Below are 21,146 nucleotides of genomic sequence, written 5' to 3' on the forward strand. Positions count from 1 at the left end.
TTATTAATGCATTTTCGGTTTCTTTATTGTTGATTTCTTCTATCTTTTATGAATATGGTTTGCTTAATGCCATTGTTTAGAAACTGGTTGGTTGAGTTTATCTTCACTTAGTTGATTTACTCTCTCTAGTGCATGAATGCTTAGTTCGTGCGAATTTGTTAATTGTTTCATACTTTTACTGATTTCGCTTAGTTTGATGTTTAAGTTCTGGAACTTTGAATTGATTATCACTTAGTTAATTGATTCTCAACAAATTCGGAAGTTAATGGTTGGAATCTGAAAATAATCTTTTGAAACCGGGGATTGAGTTGTGAACAAACGAACCAAAGAAATTTAGCCGTTTTATTACATTGTTTAACTACTGTTTCTGAATTTGATTTATGTTCATACTATCCAACAACAAAACCCCCCTTGTGTGTGTGAGTATAAGGTGTTTGAAGCTTTGCTTGAAAGGTAATCCTTGGGAAATGACCTAGGAGTCACTTCCTAGTACTGCAGTTTTAATTATTATATTATTTGTATCGGGTACAGCCTCGGTCAATGGGGTAGATAAAATTCATAAGTGTTATGGTCTTTTCGATATTAAAAAAATAAATGGATGAAATTGAGTGTATTTTGAGTAATTTAATCTAAGTGTAAATCAATCCCTCCTTATGTATATAGTTTTTCTACATGTATACTCGTGCATGAAGTGTGTATATAAACTCGTGCATGGAGTGTGTATGTATGAACTGGTGCATGGAGTGTGTGTATGAACTCGTGCATGGAGTGTGTGTGTGTATGAACTGGCGCATGGAGTGTGCGTGTATAAACTAGTGCATGGAGTGTGTGTGTGTGTGTGTGTATGAAATCGTGCATGTAGTGTACATGTGTAAACTCGTGCAAGGAGTGTGCCACTATCGTGCTTGGAGTGTGCTAATGTTATACATGAAGTGTGCGAGTATTGTACATAGAGTGTGCGAGTGTCGTGCATTGCGTGTGCGAGTGTCATGCATTGCGTGTGTGAGTATTGTGCGTAGAGTGTGCGTGTATCGTGGATTGAGTTTATAAGTTGGATTTTAAAAAATGAATGGATGAGACTGAATGTATTTGTGTAATTTAATAGAGGTGTAAATTGAACTCAGCTCATTAAAAGTTTAAAACACACAAAGCTACTGTGTATACAGAGGAGACACAAGAGAAAATTCAAATAATAGTAACATATTATGATCTTGTAGATGGAAAAAAAATTATTGACAAGAGAACATACACTTCATCCATGCTACAAAATACAAAGCAAAAACTAGGGTTCTAACACTACTCCTAAGAAGAACTAACAAAGCTAATAAAATAACATTTATTTCTTCATGGATAGTTGTCAACATTATACAAATTAGAATATTTTAGAAACATAAATACTAGTCTATAGTAATAACATTTATTTAGTTGCATAATTATTAAAATATTTCCTCTAGAGGGCCTAGTAACTATATCAATATAATTAGTCATGTATGTGAATCTCATGAAAGCCAAGATCATTGCTATTGTCAACTTTTGATGTCTATCAAAAAAAACGTTTCCTCCCTTTACACTTCTGCCTTTTCCATTTGATAGAGTAGAGACATTAACTAGCAATGAACCTGGATCAATAATTTAAATTGGACATATCAAAACTAAGTTATAGAGAATCAAAGATACTCCAAATACTTGATTTAATTATACTTGATTATAGTTATTTCACCCAATTCGTTAACTGGCAAGATCATAGACAAAAATTCTATCTTTTAATACAATATTTGCCAGAAAAGATGTATTGTTGTTAATATCTTAATCTTAAAGAAGAGATAATATAATCGGTATCCGAATAAACAAGAATGATACTTTTAAATTGATTGTAAATAATTTTTATTATTTAACTATTTTTAGTTTAACGTTAGTCATATACAAAACTTATTTTACATATTCTGTAAATATATCACACAAAATAAAATGGCATAAACATATGATCTAAAAGTGTTTAGAGTGCAAATATACTTCCTAAAATTGTTACATCTTGGGTTTTGTGAAAGCCAAGGCATCACATTACTCTATCAAATTGTAATGCACAAGTTATCACCATACTAGTGAGATAACATGCAAAGAAATATGATAGAAAATATAATAATTGATGTATACGAGGAATAAATGCATATAATTATTTAAAACAGAGAGTCATGCTCAGAATTAACCATGAAAATCTTTGCAAATCATGAATATAAACTAATCCTATGAGAAAGTTGAAGCTTAATTACTTATGCCTAGAACGAGCATAAGGTAATCTTGTGGTCTTAAAACCATAGATGCATGGGCAGCAAAGTGCAGACTTATTATAGGAAAGATGGAGATGACCAAATCGAAATTAGCTTCTAATAATAAGATTTTTTTTCCTATACATATATTAGGATTTGTAGTGAACCGAATCAACTCAGTATTCGTTCAAAACTGAACTTGTTATTTAGCTCGAAAAACATGGTTCATGAACCAAATTAGCCAAACTTGAGTTGGAAATTGAGCTCATTACATAAATGAGTCGAACTTGAGTTGGACACAATTTGGCTCGAAGTTTATAAAGTAGTTCGATATATATACCCAAATTAAATTACACTAAATCTCATCCATTTTTTTTTTTAAAATCCAATAGATCGTAGCACTTTAGATTAAGATTGAGTGGATGAGATTAAGAGTAATTTGTATAGTTTAATATGAGTGTAAACCGATCCCTCCTCATATATATATATATATATATAAAACTCGTGCATGGAGTATGTGTGTATGAACTCGTGCATGGAGTGTGCAAATATCGTATATGGAATGTGTGGGTATGGTGCATGTAGTGTGCAAGTATCATGCATGAAATATGCAAGTATCGTGCATGTAGTGTCTGAGTATTGTGCATGGAGTGGACGAAATTCATAAGTGTTATAGTCTGTTAGATTTAAAAAAAATGGATGGATGAGATCAAATATATTTTGTGTAATTTAATCTAAGTATAAATTGAACTCTCCTACATATATATTATATTTATATTTGGATATATTATATATATATATATATATATATATATATTATATTTATATTTACATATATATTATATTTAAATATATGTAAACTAATCTTTTATGTTTATTGTTATTATATCATGTCTCTTCATTATTTTTATGTTTATTTATATGTATATATACAACTTTGTGCAATATTTTTAATATGAATTAATTATTTAAGTTGTCAAAATGAATCTATTTGAGTTGAGTCGAACATTTCGTGAACTTTAACTAAGTTTAACTTGAACTAAAAAAATAACTCGTATCAAACTCAAGTCGAGTTTCGAGCTGAGCAAATCCTTATCGAGCTAAAGTTTATGAAGGATAATTGAAAATAATGTCAATTATTATGGCTCTGTTTACTTGGAAGAATATCTCCCCCAATATTTCTTGTATTTACTCTTACAACTTATTTTAAATATATGGTTACTGAGGAATCACCACTATTGGGACTATTTTACTTTCCCTTCATTCCGACAATTTCAGAAGGTTTATTCGGTTCTATAATATGTTGTTTTCCTATATGGTTGAGTTAAGATTTGATTATTTTCACTATAATTTCCCATTTTCTCTGTTCAACTCTAGTTTTTGTTTCAGTTTTGCAACCACTAGACAAAACCAAAATTGTGTATTTCTATCTTTTGTCTTTCATTTTGATTATCAACTAGGTGGGGGAATATAATGTAGAAATTTGCATATTCCTATTCATTTCTTTCATTCTATTAGCTTTTTAAGAATGAGCTTGTATTGAGTATTGCTACTTCTAGGCCCATTTGCTATTGAGTATTGATATCCTATGTGCAGTTTAGCTTGAGCTATCTAATTGTATTGCCTTTGTATAAATTTGTAATATCTAGTCAAGTTTGTAATATCTATTGCTAAATTTTATGTTTTGACCTTACCATTCTATCTAATGAAAACCTTTCCAGACAAACTTCACAACTCACCCCAAGCTCAGTGGCGGTGATTTTGGGAGATCCTTCCTTCTTTAATTGCTGTAAATTCAAAAAATAGGTAATTATTTAACTTGCTTCTTCTTGATTTTGTTTTTCTTTTATTTAATAAATGTTAAGTGAAACATGGTTAAAATATGTGATATTGACGATTCCATTTTAATATTATCTGGTTGACAAAGGGTTCACTCTGTCCTTCTTTAGAATAGTGCACTCTTCTTTGAGCTAGTTCAATTGCAGATACAAACGCAGTGGAAAAATCCTGAAAGTTTGTTTAGGCAATTTTTTTATTTTATGTCATTAATGAGATTTTCTATAAACTATGATGTTGTTGGAAAGTTCTTTTGTGTTTTTTTCGGGTAAATGATGTTGGTTTAATTAACAACTGATGAGATGTACGTGTCTCTTATATACTACTTGGAGAGAAAGTTAGTAAATCTTTGCCTCTAAGATATTCAAGTTTGACCTCCAACTTTCCAATATTCTTCTTCTACTATAAAAGGCAAGACTTGTGACATATTTATTCATCACAAAATCTACACAGCAATATCAACAAAACACAAGAGTCTTGAGTGTATTTTGGTGAGAATTTTTCTTCCATTTGAGAGAGTATTTGTGAGAGAAAATATTATTCTTTATCCTCACCATTAAAGAGGATTTGTTGTACTTTCCTTTTTTCATAGTGGAACTTTGCTCGTGATTGTCCCTGGTTTTTTACCTCTCACGCTGAGGGGGTTTTCCACTTTAAAGCTTGCGTGTTAATCTCTTGCTTTTTTACTCATTTTTTTTTGTTCCCAATTGATTTGATCTTGTGCTTCTGATTACCGCTCTATCCCTAACAAGTGGCATCAGAGCTCTTACTCAATTGAGAATTTCAAAATGTCTAAATTTGACATTGAGAAGTTTGATGGAAATATTAGCTTTTCTATTTGGCGAGTCCAAATGAGAGTCGTTCTTATCCAGAGTGGATTAAAGAAAACTTTATATGAGAAGTCTAAGAAACCAACTTCCATGACTGATGATCAATGGGACGAGTTGGATGAAAAGGCGCTTTTGACTATCCAACTTTGCTTGTCCAAGGAGGTTCTATGTGAAGTTGTCAATGAAGAAACTGTTGCGGCTTTGTGGCTGAAGTTAGAAACTTTATACATGACCAAGAGCCTCGTAAACAAGCTTCGTCTCAAAGAATAGTTAGATACCATTCGAATAGTTGAAGGTACTCCTATTCAAACTCATCTTGATGAGTTTAATTCTATTATTATGGATTAGAAAAAATATTGATATTAATATTGAAGATGAAGACAAAGTTATTTTGTTGGTTGTCTTTTTACCTTCTACCTATAAACACTTCAAAGAAATCATATTGTATGAAAACAACGATACCTTATCCTTTGAAGATGTTATATCTAATTTATTGTCCAAAGAAAAAATTGATCTTGAAGTTAATTTTGTGTACAAGGGTAAGGGCTTAAGTGTTCGAGGTAGAACTCAAGAAAAATGGAATTCCAATTACAAAAAGTTCATATCCAAATTCAGGGGACGCAAATCCAACAAAACCTGTCGCTATTTTAAGAAACCGAGGCATGATATTCCTGATTATTTTATCTTGAAGAAAAAACAAGAAAAAGGAAAATTTCAACAATCCCCTTAAGTTGATTCTGATGGTGATATTCTTTTATATGTTATCTCTTCTAATAAGATGTGTAAAACAAAATGGATTCTTGATTCTGGATGTACTTTTTATATGTGTCCTTATAAGAATTTATTTACCATTTTTGAACATGTTGATAGTGGTGTTGTTTTGATGGGAAATGATACCCAATGTAAGGTTACATGAATAGGTACATTTCAGATCAAGACTCATGATGGTGTTGTCAGAACTTTGGCTAATGTCCGCTATATTGTAGAATTGAAGCGAAACTTGATTTTTCTTGGCACTGTAGAGTCTCTCTAGTACAGGTATTCAGTTGAAGGTGGAGCTCTAAAGGTATTAAAAGGTGTTATGGTATTATTAAAAGCTAACTGAATTGGTAGTTTATATGTTTTGCAAGGATCTGTTGTGACATGTTCAACAATTGTATCTTATTCTATGCCTGATAACGATATCACCAAATTATGGCACATGGGCCTAGGCCATATGAGTGAAAAAGGCAATCATCTTTTGAGCAAGCAAGGTCATCTTGGTAAACATGTCATCTGTAAGTTGGATTTTTGCAAACATTGTGTTTTTGGGAAGCAAAAAAAGATTAGTTTCTCTACTTCAACTCACCATACCAAAGGTATTCTTGATTATCTTCATTCTGGCCTTTGGGGGCCTTCTAAAGTTCCTTCCCATGGAGGATGCCGCTATATGATGATCATCATTGATGATTTTTCTCGTAAGGTTTGGATTTATTTTCTACGGCATAAAAATTACACCTTCTCCACTTTCAAGAAGTGGAAAACTCTTGTTGAAACTCAAACATGGAAGAAAGTGAAGAAGCTTAGAACAGACAATGGATTAGAGTTCTGCAATGGTGACTTTAATGAGTTCTGCACAAATAATGATATTGTTAGACACAAAATAATTCCAAGGAATCCCTAGGAAAATGGTGTTGCAGAAAGGATGAATTGGATTTACTTGAGAGAGCTCGTTTTATGCTCTCAAATGCTGGGTTATGGCATCAGCGTAAATTTTGGGTCGAAGCAACATCTACTGCTTGTTACTTAGTCAATCGTTCTCCACATTCAAAACTTGAAAATTCTAGAAGAAATTTGGTCATGTAATTATGTTGATTATTCCAATTTCAGAATTTTTGGATGTTCTGCTTATGCACATGTTAATGATGGTAAATTTTAGAATTTTAGAATTCTTGGTTATACATCTAGTGTAAAGGATGTCGCTTATAGTATTCTGATTCAAAGTCACGAAAGTTAATTCTTAGGATATTAGTTTAGTTAAGAAATGTTGCTTCACTTGATTTTTGCAATGGTCCAGACTAGATAATAAATTCATTGTTGCAGATGCTTGTTTCTTTTGTGCTACAAAAGCCAGACTAGATAATGAATTCATTATTATTAAAGAAGTTTTGATCAAGACATATGTTTATTAAATTTATTTTGAAAGTGTTGGTGCCAACATTTAATCTATTTTACTTTATTTTTGTGTTATAACATTACTTTTATCCTTCTTACTACTTACTCTAGTAATAAATAATAATATGCTTATTTACTTTTGGGTGCTTCTTGTTGAAATATATTGTTGGGTTAGTTTTTAGCTCAAGTTATTAGTTTTTAAGAGTAATAGAGGTTAGTTAGTTTTTGTCTTCTTCCTTTTATAAAAGGCTTTCATTGTAACTCATTTCAACACATTTTCAATCAATTCAATAAACACGCTTATGTGGTGATTGTGCATGGTGTCTACAATAGAAATGGCTAGAAACGCTGAGAATTGGATCCAAGAACGTGAAGAGATGAGACGAGAAAGAAAGGAACAAAGGATAAGGTTGGAATTGAAAGAAGCAAGGTTGAAGAGATTAGAGGAGGGAATTGCTCAATTGACCAAGCCCTGCCATAGCCATTAGAATTGGAGGGGATTATGAAATTCGTGGTAACCCTGGGAGGGAACGGTGGAGGAAATTGGAAATTCCAATTTTCTCGGGGGATGATGCATTTGGGTGGACTCATAGGCTTGAAAGATATTTTCAATTGAAAGAAGTCACTGATGTAGAAAAAATGCAGGCAACACTACTGGAATTGGAAGGAAAAGCCCTCAATTGGTATCATTGGTGGAGTAGGTGCAATCCTCATTCATCTTGGGAAGGATTCAATGTGATAGTGGTACGAAGGTTTCAACCGTCCATGGTGCAGAATCCCTTTGAGCAATTATTGACACTAAAGTAATTGGGACTGTGGTGGACTCCGTTGAAGAATTTGAGAAATATGTGGGGGGCCCTAAGAGAAATTGACCCTGAATTTGTTAAGAGGATTTTCTTGAATTGCCTCAAGGATGAAATCAGGGCTGAGGTGATACTTTACGAACATCCTAATCTTTCTGAAGTGATCCAAAAGGCAATCATGATAGAAGAGAAGAATACCATATTACAAGGGAAGGTACATTTGGGCCAAACTTCTAGAGGTACCACGTTTACTAGAAGTAGTTTCCCTAGTAAAGCCATCACAGTGGAGAACAAATCTAGGGCAGAACAGAGGAATGAACAATCCTCTGTGGGAAGTGCATCAGTGAACAGGAAAATAGCACATACTGCTGACAGTTCCAAGAGTAGAGGAGGAACTTCCAAACATCTTACTATAGCCGAATTGAGAGAAAAAAGAGAAAAAGGGCTATGTTTTAGATGTGATGAACCCTATAGCAGGGAACATTGATGTAAGAACAAACAATTCAGAGTGATTCTGTTAGAAGAGAAGGAGGAAGATGAAGGAGGGGAAGAAGAAATTGGAGAATCCGTAGGTGCCACCTTGTAATCCTTACAATTATCACTGCATGCTATGGCAGGGCTTACTTCAACCAATTCTTGGAAGGTTTCTGGAAATCTAGGAGGCAGGGAGATGTTGATACTAATTGATTGTGGGGCTTCCCACAATTTCATCTCTTTAGAATTGGTGGACAAGCTAGAACTTCTTGTACAACCTACTCCTAGGTATTTAGTGGAATTAGGGGATGGGCACAAAATATATTGTCAAGGAAAATGTACTCCGTTAAAACTGTTATTGCAAGGATTGGAAATAATTCAAGAATTTTATTTATTTGGTTTGAAGAGGGTGGACTTGGTATTAGGCTTGGAATGGTTGGCAAGTTTGGGGGAAATTAAAGCGGATTTCGGTAGACTCGAATTAACTCTCAACAAGGATGGGGCAGCACATACAATCAGGGGAGATCCAACATTAACTAAAACTCAATAATCTCTAAGGGCCCTTATGCAAATTCTTAAAGAAGAGGGAGACGGTTGTATGCTTTAGTGTGTAGAAGCTGAATCTGTGGAGTCCAAGGAACAGAAGATTTCCAAAGAAATGGAGACAATATAGGATTTGTATCAAGAAGTGTTTAAGGATCCTCAAGGCCTTCCCCCAAGGAGACGACATAATCATGCCATACACTTGAAGGAGGGTGCTGACATTCCAAATTTGAGGCCCTATAAGTATCCTTACTACTAGAAGACTGAGATTGAAAAGCTTCTGATGGAGATGCTTGAAGCAGGGGTGATCAAGCCAAGTATCAGCCCTTATTCCAGCCCCATTATACTGGTAAAGAAAAAAGATGGAGGATGGAGATTCTGTATAGACTATAACGCCCTCAATAAAATCACCATTCCTAATAAATTTCCCATTCCTATCATAGAGGAATTGTTGGATGAATTGGGTGGGGCTAAGATATTTTCCAAGTTGGATTTAAAGTCAGGCTACCATCAAATCTGGATGAGGGAAGAGGACATAGAAAAGACGGCTTTTAGAACTCATGAGGGGCATTATGAGTTTGTGGTCATGCCTTTTGGCCTCACCAATGCTCCTTCTACTTTTCAAGCCTTGATGAATGAATATTGAAGCCTTTTCTATGAAAATTTGCTTTGGTCTTCTTTCGATGATATATTGGTATTTAGCAAGGATCTTCCTACTCATGTGGCACAGTTGCAGCAGGTATTGAATGTATTGCAAGAAAATTCCCTCAAAGCCAACAGAAAAAATGAACATTTTCTTAGGAAAGACAAGAGTATTTGGGTCATATTATCTGAGGTAAAGGAGTGGAGGCTGATCAGTCCAAGGTGGAGGTTATCAGTTCTTGGCCACTGCCTAAGAATATCAAAGGATTGAGAGGGTTCTTGGGGCTTACAAGGTACTATAGATGGTTTGTTAGAGATTACGGCAAATTAGCCAAACCTAAAACTGACTTATTAAAAAAAAAGATAGCTACAAGTGGAATGACCAAGCTAGTGAAGCCTTTGAATGCCTCAAGACAGCTATGACTAATCTCCCACTATTAGTAGTAACATATTTTTATCAAGTTTTTGTTGTGGAGACAGATGCCTCTAGCAAGGGGTTGGGGGTAGTTTTGATGCAGGGAGGTAGACCCTTATATTTATGGATTCAGGGTTTATCATGGAGGGCTCAACAGAAGTCTATGTATAAGAGGGAATTAATGGCCCTGGTGCAAGCTGTCCAGAAGTGACAGCATTATCTTTTGGGTAGACATTTCATCATCAAAATTGATCAAAAGAGTCTCAAATTCCTTAATGATCAGAAATTATTCACGACAGAACAATTCAAATGGGTTGTCAAGCTAATTGGTCTGGATTTTGAGGTACAATTCAAGCCTGGAAGAGAAAATTTTGTTGTGGATGCTTTATCTAGGAAGGGAATGTTTGCATCTATTTCTTTGATTTCAATAAGGGATATAAAGGAATGGAATTTAGAAATTCAGCAAGATTCCAAGCTGGTAATAGATCTTCCAATATCTAATCATAAAGGCTCATAAAGGTTTTCAACTCAAAGGAGGATTGTTATTGCACGAAGGCAAGTTAGTGGTCTCTAACAACTCTAACAGAATTCCTCTTATTCTGAAAGAATGCCATGAAACTCCTATGAGGGACACTCAGGGTTCTTTAGAACGTATAAGAGGGTAGCAGAGTGTTTATTCTAGTTTGGTATGAAGAAGGATATTAAAAGGTTTGTAGAAGAGTGTGATGTGTGCTAGAGGGTGAAGTATTCTACATTAACACCAGCAGGACTGTTGCAACCTTTACTAATTCCCTCGCAAGTTTGAATGGACATTTCTATGGACTTTATTGGAGGGCTTCCCAAGATACAAGGTAAGGATACTATACTAGTGGTAGTAGATAGATTCACTAAGTATGCTCACTTCTATGCATTGGGACACCCTTTCACTGCCAAGGAGGTGGCTATTTTGTTTGTAAGTGAAGTAGTTAAGCTTTATGGATTCCCATCATCCATAGTTTCAGATAGAGATCCCATTTTTCTAATTGGAGGGAACTTTTTAGAACGGTTGGGAATCAATTGAAACTCAACACTTCATACCATCCTCAAACTGATGGCCAAACAGAGGTTGTTAGTAGATGCTTGGAGAATTATTTGAGAAGTTTTGTAGGCCCTAAGCCTAAACAGTGGCTAAGGTGGTTGTCTTGGAAAAAATTCTGGTATAATTCTACCTATCATAGTTCTACGGGTATGACTCCTTTCAAGGCTTTATATGGAAGAGATCCACACATGCAACTCAAAGCTGGAGAGTTTTCATCTAAAATTGAAGATGTGAAATGCAGCAAAGGGATCTGTTGCTATGAGAGCTTAAACAGAACCTACTCAGGGCCCAAGACCAGATGAAGAAAATGGCTGACAAGCATAGGAGGCATGTGGAGTTTCAGGAGGGGGATTGGGTGTACCTCAAGATACAATCTTATAAATTGAAATCTTTGGCGTCTAGACCTTTTGCTAAACTCACAACAAGATATTATGGTCCCTATAAGGTGCTGAACAAAACCAATCCAGTGGCTTATAGGTTGGAGCTCCCTAGCCATGCTAAAAAACATTCGGTTTTCCATGTATCTTTACTTAAAAGGGCCCTAAAGCCTAGTCATAATCCTCAGCCGCTCCTTCCAATGCTAAATGAGGAATATGAATTGGAAGTAGAACCAGAAGATATAGTTGATTGGAAAGAAGATCAACAAGGGCAAGTTGAAGTGTTGGTCAAGTGGGCACATCTAGCAGATTGCAACAACTCTTGGGAAACAGCAGCAATGTTGCAGGAGAAATTCTCATCTTTTCCCCTTGAGGACAAGATAATTCTTTTAGGGGGGGTATTGATAGGAATAGAGTAAGACCTTCTATAAAAAAAATGTTTGTGAGGAGGAGACAAATGATAAAAGAGGGAAAATAGTCGGTTATAGTGGGTTAAGGGGGTGGTTGTATGTCTATAAATAAAGGATAGAGTAGTGGGGGTAGCTACTTTTGAAGAAAATAAGAAAAGGGAACTGATTTGGAATCAGTTAGGGAATACTCTCTTCCAAGGAAAGAGATAACTCAACCTTGTAATCTAATCCTATAAATCAAATACAAAATTCCATTCAAGATCTTATTGATCTTGAATCTGTCCTTATATCTTCTTATCTTCTAACTTCTGTTTGGAAAACTAGTCATAACATAGCATTGGATGAACAATGTAAGATGATGGCCTTGAGTGTTTCAAATATGTAAATGCCTGAATGTCGGTTGCACTTTGCAGGTTGCTTGTTTCTTGCATCTCTAATTCTCAATTTTTGCTTATGAATTTTATCTCTGCATCTGAATAGGATGATCTACTAGAATTCGTATTGAATAAGAAAAAGGTTTTTACATTACATCTAAAATAGGAACTCTTTGAATTGAATACTGTCATAATACAATGATCTTGTAGAAATTCACATGGCTGCTTTGAGTGTCACAAGTCACAACTTCAAAGCCTAAATTTTTTTCTTTTCCAATAAATTATGTGTGCTTTTTATTAGAAGAATGACATAGGGATGGGTCCAGAAGATAGAAGAAGTGCTGATGTTCCACCCTTTATATCTAATTGCAGGAAGTGCTGAATTTGTACCACATTGGTTGAATAAATTAACTGGGTGGAATTTGACTTCCTTACATTTATTTTCAGTAAATTACATCTTGGGCAGCTTAAGAGATTCACACTAGTGTAACTGCAAGTTTCAACAGATAGTTTCAGCAATTAGGACATTCTTGGAAGAGGAGGATTTATAGTGTATATAAGGGATGCTTGAGAGATTATTTATTGGTTGCTCTTCAAAGATCGAAAAAGAGCACACACATGGTGTATATAAGAACGCTTACTCTTGATTTTTTGCTAGAGAGTGACTTTGACTTCAAGTATTAAGGGAATGCTTATCAATTGTTAACCATGATATCCTCAATCAAACATAACCGACTCTACATAGTGAGATAAAAACTTGGTTATTGTTGTTGTGTGTAGAAAAGATTGCTAGTTTCCTAGTCTTCAGTGTTTTTTTTCTCAAAATGGTATTTGACAATGTCAAGAATATGGTTTAATTAGTAAAAAAAACACTACAGCATTAATTCTCTTCTTTGCTTATTTGTTGTGTCTATGTATACTCAAAAGCATGGAAGCTTAGCCATTATTGTATCCTTTTTTTATTTTAATCAAGTATTGTCTACCATTAACCCTCACTGTTAGATTTTATACTCCTCCAGCTTTGAAAATTATTCTTGACTTTATAATTTCATGGAAAAAGTTATGTGAAGTATTGTCCTGTGATCTTGTATAGTTGTATTTACATTATTCTAAAGCGTCCAATACGTTGATCAACACTTAGATTGACCAAATAGCTTTTGGACACGATTGAGATTTTGATTATTTCCATTTTGGCTCGTTTCATATTTGGTATTTTCTAAAAACAATTTCTGCATTTGGATACCAAAAGTGTAAACTATACATTTGAGACCTGGCTGTGTGAGACTTTTTTGAAAAACAACTGCGTCTGGAAGTTATGTTTTCACTTTTTACACCTTCACCCTATTGCAAAAGTGGTCCTAATATTTTGAGATTAATCTGATATTCCACTTCTATACCGTATTCATTTTTCAGTGCATTTATGGGACAAAGCTTGATGAAGTGAGTGAGTTGAAGAGAAATCTATTAGGGAAGAGAGTGAGGTGAGTGAATGGGGAGAATGGGTTTGGGGTATATGTTATGTGGGTAAGGTTAATTTGGGGGAAAATAAAGTGGGCTATGCTTATTTAAATTTGGGTGTAAAAGTTACAATCTTAAATATATTCAATAAAACAATACAAAACCAGTACAGAGATAATATTCCAGTGTAACATGCAAAGATATTACGGTAATTACAAATGAAATGTTGAAAGCATTACAAGTCTAGTATATTTTGATCACCCAACTTGGTCCAAAACTACAAATAAAAAGAAAAACGAGGTTCAAAGTTTTTATTCCATCACAGTACTGAATTTTGTATATTCATTGCATTCTCAGGCACCACCACCAGGAATACTTGTGAACTACACCAATTGAGTACTTGCAATGCCCCATTCATTATGCAAAGCCAAGCAAAGTATGTACTATATATACCTTAAAGCCAGGAGTTGCACACTACGTAAATATAATAAAGACAATGTAGATTCTACAGCAGCATAAAACACTCACGAGCAAGACTTTTAACAGTCAAAGAAATGCATGTCTGAATGATAATTTCATATCACAGATCACGAGTCAAACGATCATTATCAGAATGAGTATGTGATCCAACATTCGAGCTTTGCGACGTAAATAAATTTGGATATGAGAAATATGGGTCATCATCCATTGAAGGTAATCTCTGAGGTTGGTGAGTAGAGGATTTGTCGTCCTCTACATGATCTGACGGAAGGGAAGAATAAAAATCTACCTTGAGTGTGTCAAACGAAGGAGAGCTTGATGAATGAGAGCCTGAGGAAGTATAATGGTCCTGGTGGGGTTCAAGGACATTTCGTTCACTTCCATCAGAGTTCCCAGAAATACGTGGCTCATTGAAATGTCCCTTTTCTGCTATTGTAGAATCATTATCACCACTTGCATAAAATGGGTTCTCAGAGCTGCTGTCTAGTACATGATCACTTTTTTTCTTGGTAAGCTCATTAATACGGACTTGAGCAAGGCTAGCCGCTGAGCGGGCTGCAGCTGCTGCACGTTCAGCACTTTCTGCAGCAGCATTTGCAGCAGCCAACACATCCTTCAAATCAACTTCGGGCTCAGATTTTGAGCTTGACAAGGAGGTAGGTGGGTCACTATACCTTGCAGACAAGGAGGCAGGTCGGTCACTATATTTTGCAGACAAGGTTACAGGTGGGTCACTATGTCTTGCAGAATGTGATCCAGGTGATAGTGGTGGAGGAGAGATGAATGGCACAAACTGTTTACTTTCCGTTTTATGAAATGAAGTATGAGATTCATCTTTGGAAACCGATGATCTTTCTTCAGTTTTCCCCTGATTCACATCTTCAAAATCACCAGAGTGGTTTGGTGAATCAAGATCAAAGTCAAGGGGCAGCATAACCAGAGGAGCAACTGTATCTGGAGCTGTGGCAGCACTTGGACCTGGCCGGACTGATACTTTAGGAACTTCAGGAAATTCTAACATGTCAGAGTCAGAGTCAGAATCAGGTTGCTCTTTAGTGGGTGAGTCATGAACGGAAGGCAACGCTTCATTGTGTTTTTCTTCATGAAGGGGCAACGTAGGCTCACTAACAAATTGTGTGGGGCCATTCTGACAGGGAGATGACATGTAAGATAATGGTGCGTGAGAAAGAGAATTTAACATAGCATGGCCAGATATTCCCTTCTTGGTAGTCACTATATTGCATAATACTTACCAGTAAGTCTTCATGTTTTTTAAAGAACTCGGTTTCTGAAGGAGCTGGATCCCAATCTAAGTCATGCTCAACAGCAATTTCTTTTAGAAGTTTCAGTTTCTTTTCTGGTAAAGGAGCACGAACTGACAGCAACTCTATTAACTACAATTGAAATTCAGTTGGAGAATGTTATTCAAGAAAATAGCTTCCATCCTTGCTGATAAGTATGTATGAGATGATTAATTCATAAAAGAAAAGAAAAGGACTACATAGGATGAAAATTCATGGAACCTGACGATTAACACCGCAGTCTGGCCTGAGCTCAGTTGCAGCAGATAAAAACTCTTTCCCATATTTGGCACCAAATAGAAACTGAACCTGCAACAATTCTGGCAGATCAGCGCACCTTGGTGCAGCAAAGCATACACTAGATATGGCTTCCTTCAAGTCTAGGGGGCATTCCCTGAACATTGAAATTGGGATAAACAATCAGAGAATAATAGTTGATGTTTTATACTTCGGTTACAAATATAATTGCATCTTAATCATAACATACACTTATGAGAAATAACTAAATAACCTGAACAACGTTTAGAATCCATTAAGCACTTTTTTGGACTGGTCATATCCTCAATTACTTAAAACTGAGCAAAATACCAAGTCTTCCCAATGATACTAATAGCTGTCAGTCAAAAATCTATTAGATTAGAACAGCACCAACAACCATTCAGGAATGGAACTGAGCTGTTCAATCCAATATTAATGTTTGACTAAATATCTAGACAAAATAGTCTAAGGAAAGCTTCTTTATTTTGAAATGGACTGGTAATAGATATCAATGTAGATACTTTTTAACATTAGATTATACTTGGGGTAGAGCCTGATTTTGTATTTTAATTAAGACTTGAAAATACTGAATAATAAATAATCGCCAAAGCATATGCATGTTTCTTTACAATGTATATTTTCTTTACATGCTGACACTCGCTCGCTTCTTCATTTTGTGGGATGCATGCCAAGGAACCAAGAGTGCTAATTTTCAAATGTAACAACATTAACAGCAGAACATCTAAAGTAGCAAAAATTAAAGCAGCAGCAGGAGGGCACACGGGAACATAATAAAGAATAGTTAAGGAACAATCACGGCACTATTTGGGAACTAGAAATTAGCATATTATATTTATTTTCTTTTTTAATTCATTAATTGAAGACGATAAATTGAACTAACATTCGCTGAAGCTTACAAATCTATGCAAACACCCTTTGTAGTTTCAAAAATTACATGAACCTATACAATTTCAATTTTCACAGACCAATACCACTAGTTAAATATTTCCAAAATTTTTAACTGGATGATATTTGTCCACATACATACCTGTGGAAAATAAAGCGACTCATAACGTCTTTATATAAGAAACTAGAAAGGGTGTTTGCACATGCTTCATAAACCAAAGGTGGTCAACATAAATTTTAGAAGAATTCATGGAATCAGGAAAGTACATATCCAGAGGATCAGAATGCTCCTAGAACAGAGAATGCATTAAAGCAAATGAAAGAGTATTGTATCTTAAAAGAGCTTTGCCAATCAAACATTCCCTTGGAAAAACCATTTGAAACTCATAAATATGCTAAAAGCCATATTGGCATAACATGCCTATTTACCAAAAAATGTTCTAGAAATTGTAGTTTCAATGTAAATCATATTGGCATAATCCTGCAAATTCATACAAGAAGCTATGCTAGTAGTCCAGATTTCTGTTTCATCTTATAATACCTTTGTGATTCGATTATTGGAAGGCGGACAGCAATAAGTTCACAAAATAGTTCAATGATCTCTTGAGCAGCCATCATGTTCTCCTCTCTGATAATATGCTCCACCTGCATAGATGACCACATCAAGCACATTACCACAGCACTACAAAAGTAACAAAACACACACCAAAAAGACGTCCATCTGTCCTGGCAAAAATTCTAAAATTCATCGATTAAATTACCCGAATGCGAGCTGTGGCTTCTTGACCAGTCTCAAGCAGCTTCGCAATCTCGCGCCTCATATTCCTCAACTGAATCTCTCTTCTGTTTCTTAGCAACTTTATACGTGGGATTGACAGTTTCAGCAGGGTTTTACTGAAAGTGCAAACATCAGCAAAGTTCAAATACTTAACATTTTAAATTAAACATGAAAAACATAAAACAAACAGCAAAACAGAATTCTTGCCCAGATGAGCTATTACAATATACAAACAAATATTCATGTCAAACTAATAGACACAATCCTCATACACACACACACACACACACATATATATATAAACAATGGAAACATAAAAAATAAAACTGAAAAAAGAGATAATTCAAGATAAAAATACACCAAAAATAGTTCAACAAAACAACTATGCAGTAAAAAATGGGCAAAATTTTCTTATCATGCTCATTCTACAGTAGTTAAAAAGAATAAAATTAGAAGCTGAGAATATAAAATAAAAGAAAATCCTTGATGAAACAATAGGTACCATTTGGCAGCCTTAAAACCCTTGTTGAAGAAAGAATCGAGCATCGACATAGTGCGATCAGAATTGAAACCCTAAATCACAAAACCCAGAAACCAAAATCGAAAATTACAGTGAGGATAAGAGATTAGGCAATTTAAAGCCTCAATTTTTGGGTCAAAAAAGTAAAGAAAAAACAAATAGAGAAAAAGGTGAGGGTGGGTGTGATGTGATATCTAAGATGATGAATTGGAGGATTATAAATAAGAAAAGGTACCAAATTTGATTCTTTCTTAACAAGCAAGGATTCAGAATTGTGAAGAATGAATATTGAAGGATCTATAGGAATGAAACCCAGCTCTTACAATTTTTTATTCTTTATTTTTTTTCTCCTTTTTATTAATTTTATAATATTGATGGTTAATTTCTTTATGTATTTTGGTAGGCAATTTCTTTCACGGTTTTTTAATTTAAATTTTTTAAAAATTAATTTTATTAAAAGCCTTGCATTTATAAATATATTTGCCACTTTTTAATTAAGTCTCCCTTATATTTTTGGTTTGTTATAATCATCACTAACCATTATAAATTATACAAATATTGGTAGGAAATTCATTCTCCACATTTATCCTATCACATCGAAATTCACAAAATAATTATTTTAAAGAATTGAGTTTTACACTATGATAAGTCAATCACTCAAGTATAATATTTAAATAAAAATAAAAATTAAGCTTATATCAGTTTCAATAGTGGTTAGGCAATCAAGGCCTTGGACTCTCAACTCTCAAGCTTGTTATATATTTGTAATATATACCCAATATATTTTCCTCTAACAATACATTGTTTAAGCCCAAATTTCTGAAAACCTAATTTCAGATGATATATTATTTACATTTTTGAAAGTCTAATTTCAAATGATATATTATTTTCATATCAAATCCAAATAGTTTAAAATTTAAAATCAATCTCCAATTACAAAATATTAGAAATTAATAGCAAACACTCCCCATCACAAAATCTAACCAATATCAAATGTTAGTCATTTGATTGATAGATGGATTAACCTTATCTTGACAAATGCCACGTCCAGTATTTATAGCAACTAGTGAACGAGCTTTTTCTATATGCAAATCATTAAAACAAACTCTGAAACGAGATGGAATATGATTTTTCTATTTATTATATGGTTGTTTACAAAGGAGATTACTCAAAGTTTACTACAGATATGATACTTGATGATTTTTACTTCCTGAGGTTGTCGGTACAATTAAAGAAGTGAAGATTTTAGATATATATACTTAAGCTAACGAAGTTCTATTTGAACAATTTATATATATTAGTCTTTCGCCCCCTTCGGAAATTCATGCCTCCGCACGTGACTATGTCCTAGAGTATGATTATCCCTAACATCATTGTGAATGAAACTCCTCTTCAATACTGAAGAGATAAATAATACTAAAAGACAAGGAAAATATAATATACTATTATAGTTGTATTCTTATATTTAATATGACAAGTTAAGTTTACCCTTAAAACTAAAAAGAAAAACTACTTAAGCTAACTGAAGTTCTATTTGAACAATTTATATATATTAGTCTTTGGCCCCCTTCGGAAATTCATGCCTCCGCACGTGACTATGTCCTAGAGTATGATTATCCCTAACATCATTGTGAATGAAACTCCTCTTCAATACTGAAGAGATAAATAATACTAAAAGACAAGGAAAATATAATATACTATTATAGTTGTATTCTTATATTTAATATGACAAGTTAAGTTTACCCTTAAAACTAAAAAGAAAGCATTTTCCTACTAAAGAGGTTGTCCCCATCATTATAGTTACATACATGGATAAGTTTGGGTAGTGGCCAACTACAAAAGTAATGTACGATCTCTTCTTTGAACCATAAATTAAGAAAACGCACCAAAGATATCATACATGTTTCATTCTATTTACTTCTATGTAAAGTAACCACCGTCCTTGATTTTAGCTAGGGGCATTCAAATTCAGACCGGTTTAAAAATGAAATCAAAAATCGATCTAAAATAGATTGAAACTTCAAAAACTGACTCTGTTTGGATTGTGTTGGACTTATTTTTTAAAGACCGATTGGTCTGGTCCGGATTTTGGTTTCATCTCTTGGATCCAGACTGAACCGAATTAGTAGTGAAGTTAAGTGTGTAATATTTTTAAGTATCTTCCAAACTTAATCTTAAGTCTTAACTCCAAAATTTACCAATATTTTATTTGTTATATTCTATAACACATATATGTGTTGCTATGTTTTAAATTATATTCATTATATTTGATACACTTTTTTAGAACTTAAATCAATCTCACAACCAAATCAAGATGATTCAAGTGTTGATTTTGATTACGTGTTTTATTATCAATTTTATTGTTGTGAAAGTATTATTGTTATTAATCATCAATGAAACACTCTAAAGGTTAAAATTAAGTTGCAAATGCTCATATTATTGTTATTGATATCTTGTTGTTTTGTTGTCTTGTTATTATTGATGTCGTGTTCTTGTTGCCATTTTTTGCTTTTATTATTATTGTCTTACTATTTATTACTATTTTATTATGTTGTTTACTTATACTATTGTTGCATACATTTTAACGTTGTTTTAATCTTGTTGGAAAATATTTTTATTGTTGATTTATGCTTAATATTTAGTCATTTTAATGAGTTTTGAATATAAGTGCAATTTCAATATTTTATAAAAAAAAACGATCCAAACTGAGCTGAAACTGTATATAATATTTGGATCAGATTGGATCGGACATCTTAATATAAACATACCAGACCGCATGTTAATTACGTGTTTGGATCGGATCATTCTTTGCCTACAAACTGATCGAAATGGACCACGAACACCCCTAATTTTAGCAAGTTGACCTCTATTTTTAGTATTTGGAATGATATCTCTTGTCCCATAAATAAGTAACTAATTTCTTCCAAAGTATATGATCCCAATAAACGTTGTTCCAAAAATCAAACCATTAAACTTTTATTTTGTTAGAAGATTCAATAACACATTACCTAGCTAAACCAAGTACAAATAGTATACGTAAGTTGTGAGCTAAGTTTTAGATGTTATGAATTACCATGAATTGGTCTAAGTGGGTGATCAAGTAGGGTATGTGTTTAATTTGAAGTTAAAATTCTTGTAATATATTGTTTGAATTCAAAGATAGGTAGACAAGATCATTGGAGTAAGGAAGATGTTGATTTTTTGAACACCTCGAAGGTATACAATTATTGGGCGGGGCTCAA

The 21,146-nt window shown here is 33.9% G+C and overlaps 1 protein-coding gene and 1 long non-coding RNA gene across 2 annotated transcripts; both read right to left on the bottom strand.

Annotated features, from left to right (window-relative positions):
* LOC109352318 lies at positions 1,584 to 2,348 on the bottom strand. The gene is made up of 2 exons (XR_002108353.1): positions 2,014 to 2,348; positions 1,584 to 1,619 (listed from the first exon to the last, which is right to left on the bottom strand). It is a non-coding gene; the product is annotated as an uncharacterized LOC109352318 (long non-coding RNA).
* On the bottom strand, positions 13,810 to 18,257 carry LOC109352319. The gene is made up of 7 exons (XM_019594245.1): positions 18,140 to 18,257; positions 17,887 to 17,957; positions 17,368 to 17,500; positions 17,148 to 17,251; positions 15,665 to 15,836; positions 15,395 to 15,535; positions 13,810 to 15,288 (listed from the first exon to the last, which is right to left on the bottom strand). The coding sequence occupies exons 2-7, from the start codon at positions 17,934 to 17,936 to the stop codon at positions 14,242 to 14,244; spliced, it is 1,647 nt and encodes a 548-aa protein (XP_019449790.1). The 5' UTR covers positions 17,937 to 17,957; positions 18,140 to 18,257; the 3' UTR covers positions 13,810 to 14,241.

The sequence above is a fragment of the Lupinus angustifolius genome, chromosome LG07, assembly GCF_001865875.1.
Source record: "Lupinus angustifolius cultivar Tanjil chromosome LG07, LupAngTanjil_v1.0, whole genome shotgun sequence".
Taxonomy (NCBI): domain Eukaryota; kingdom Viridiplantae; phylum Streptophyta; class Magnoliopsida; order Fabales; family Fabaceae; genus Lupinus; species Lupinus angustifolius.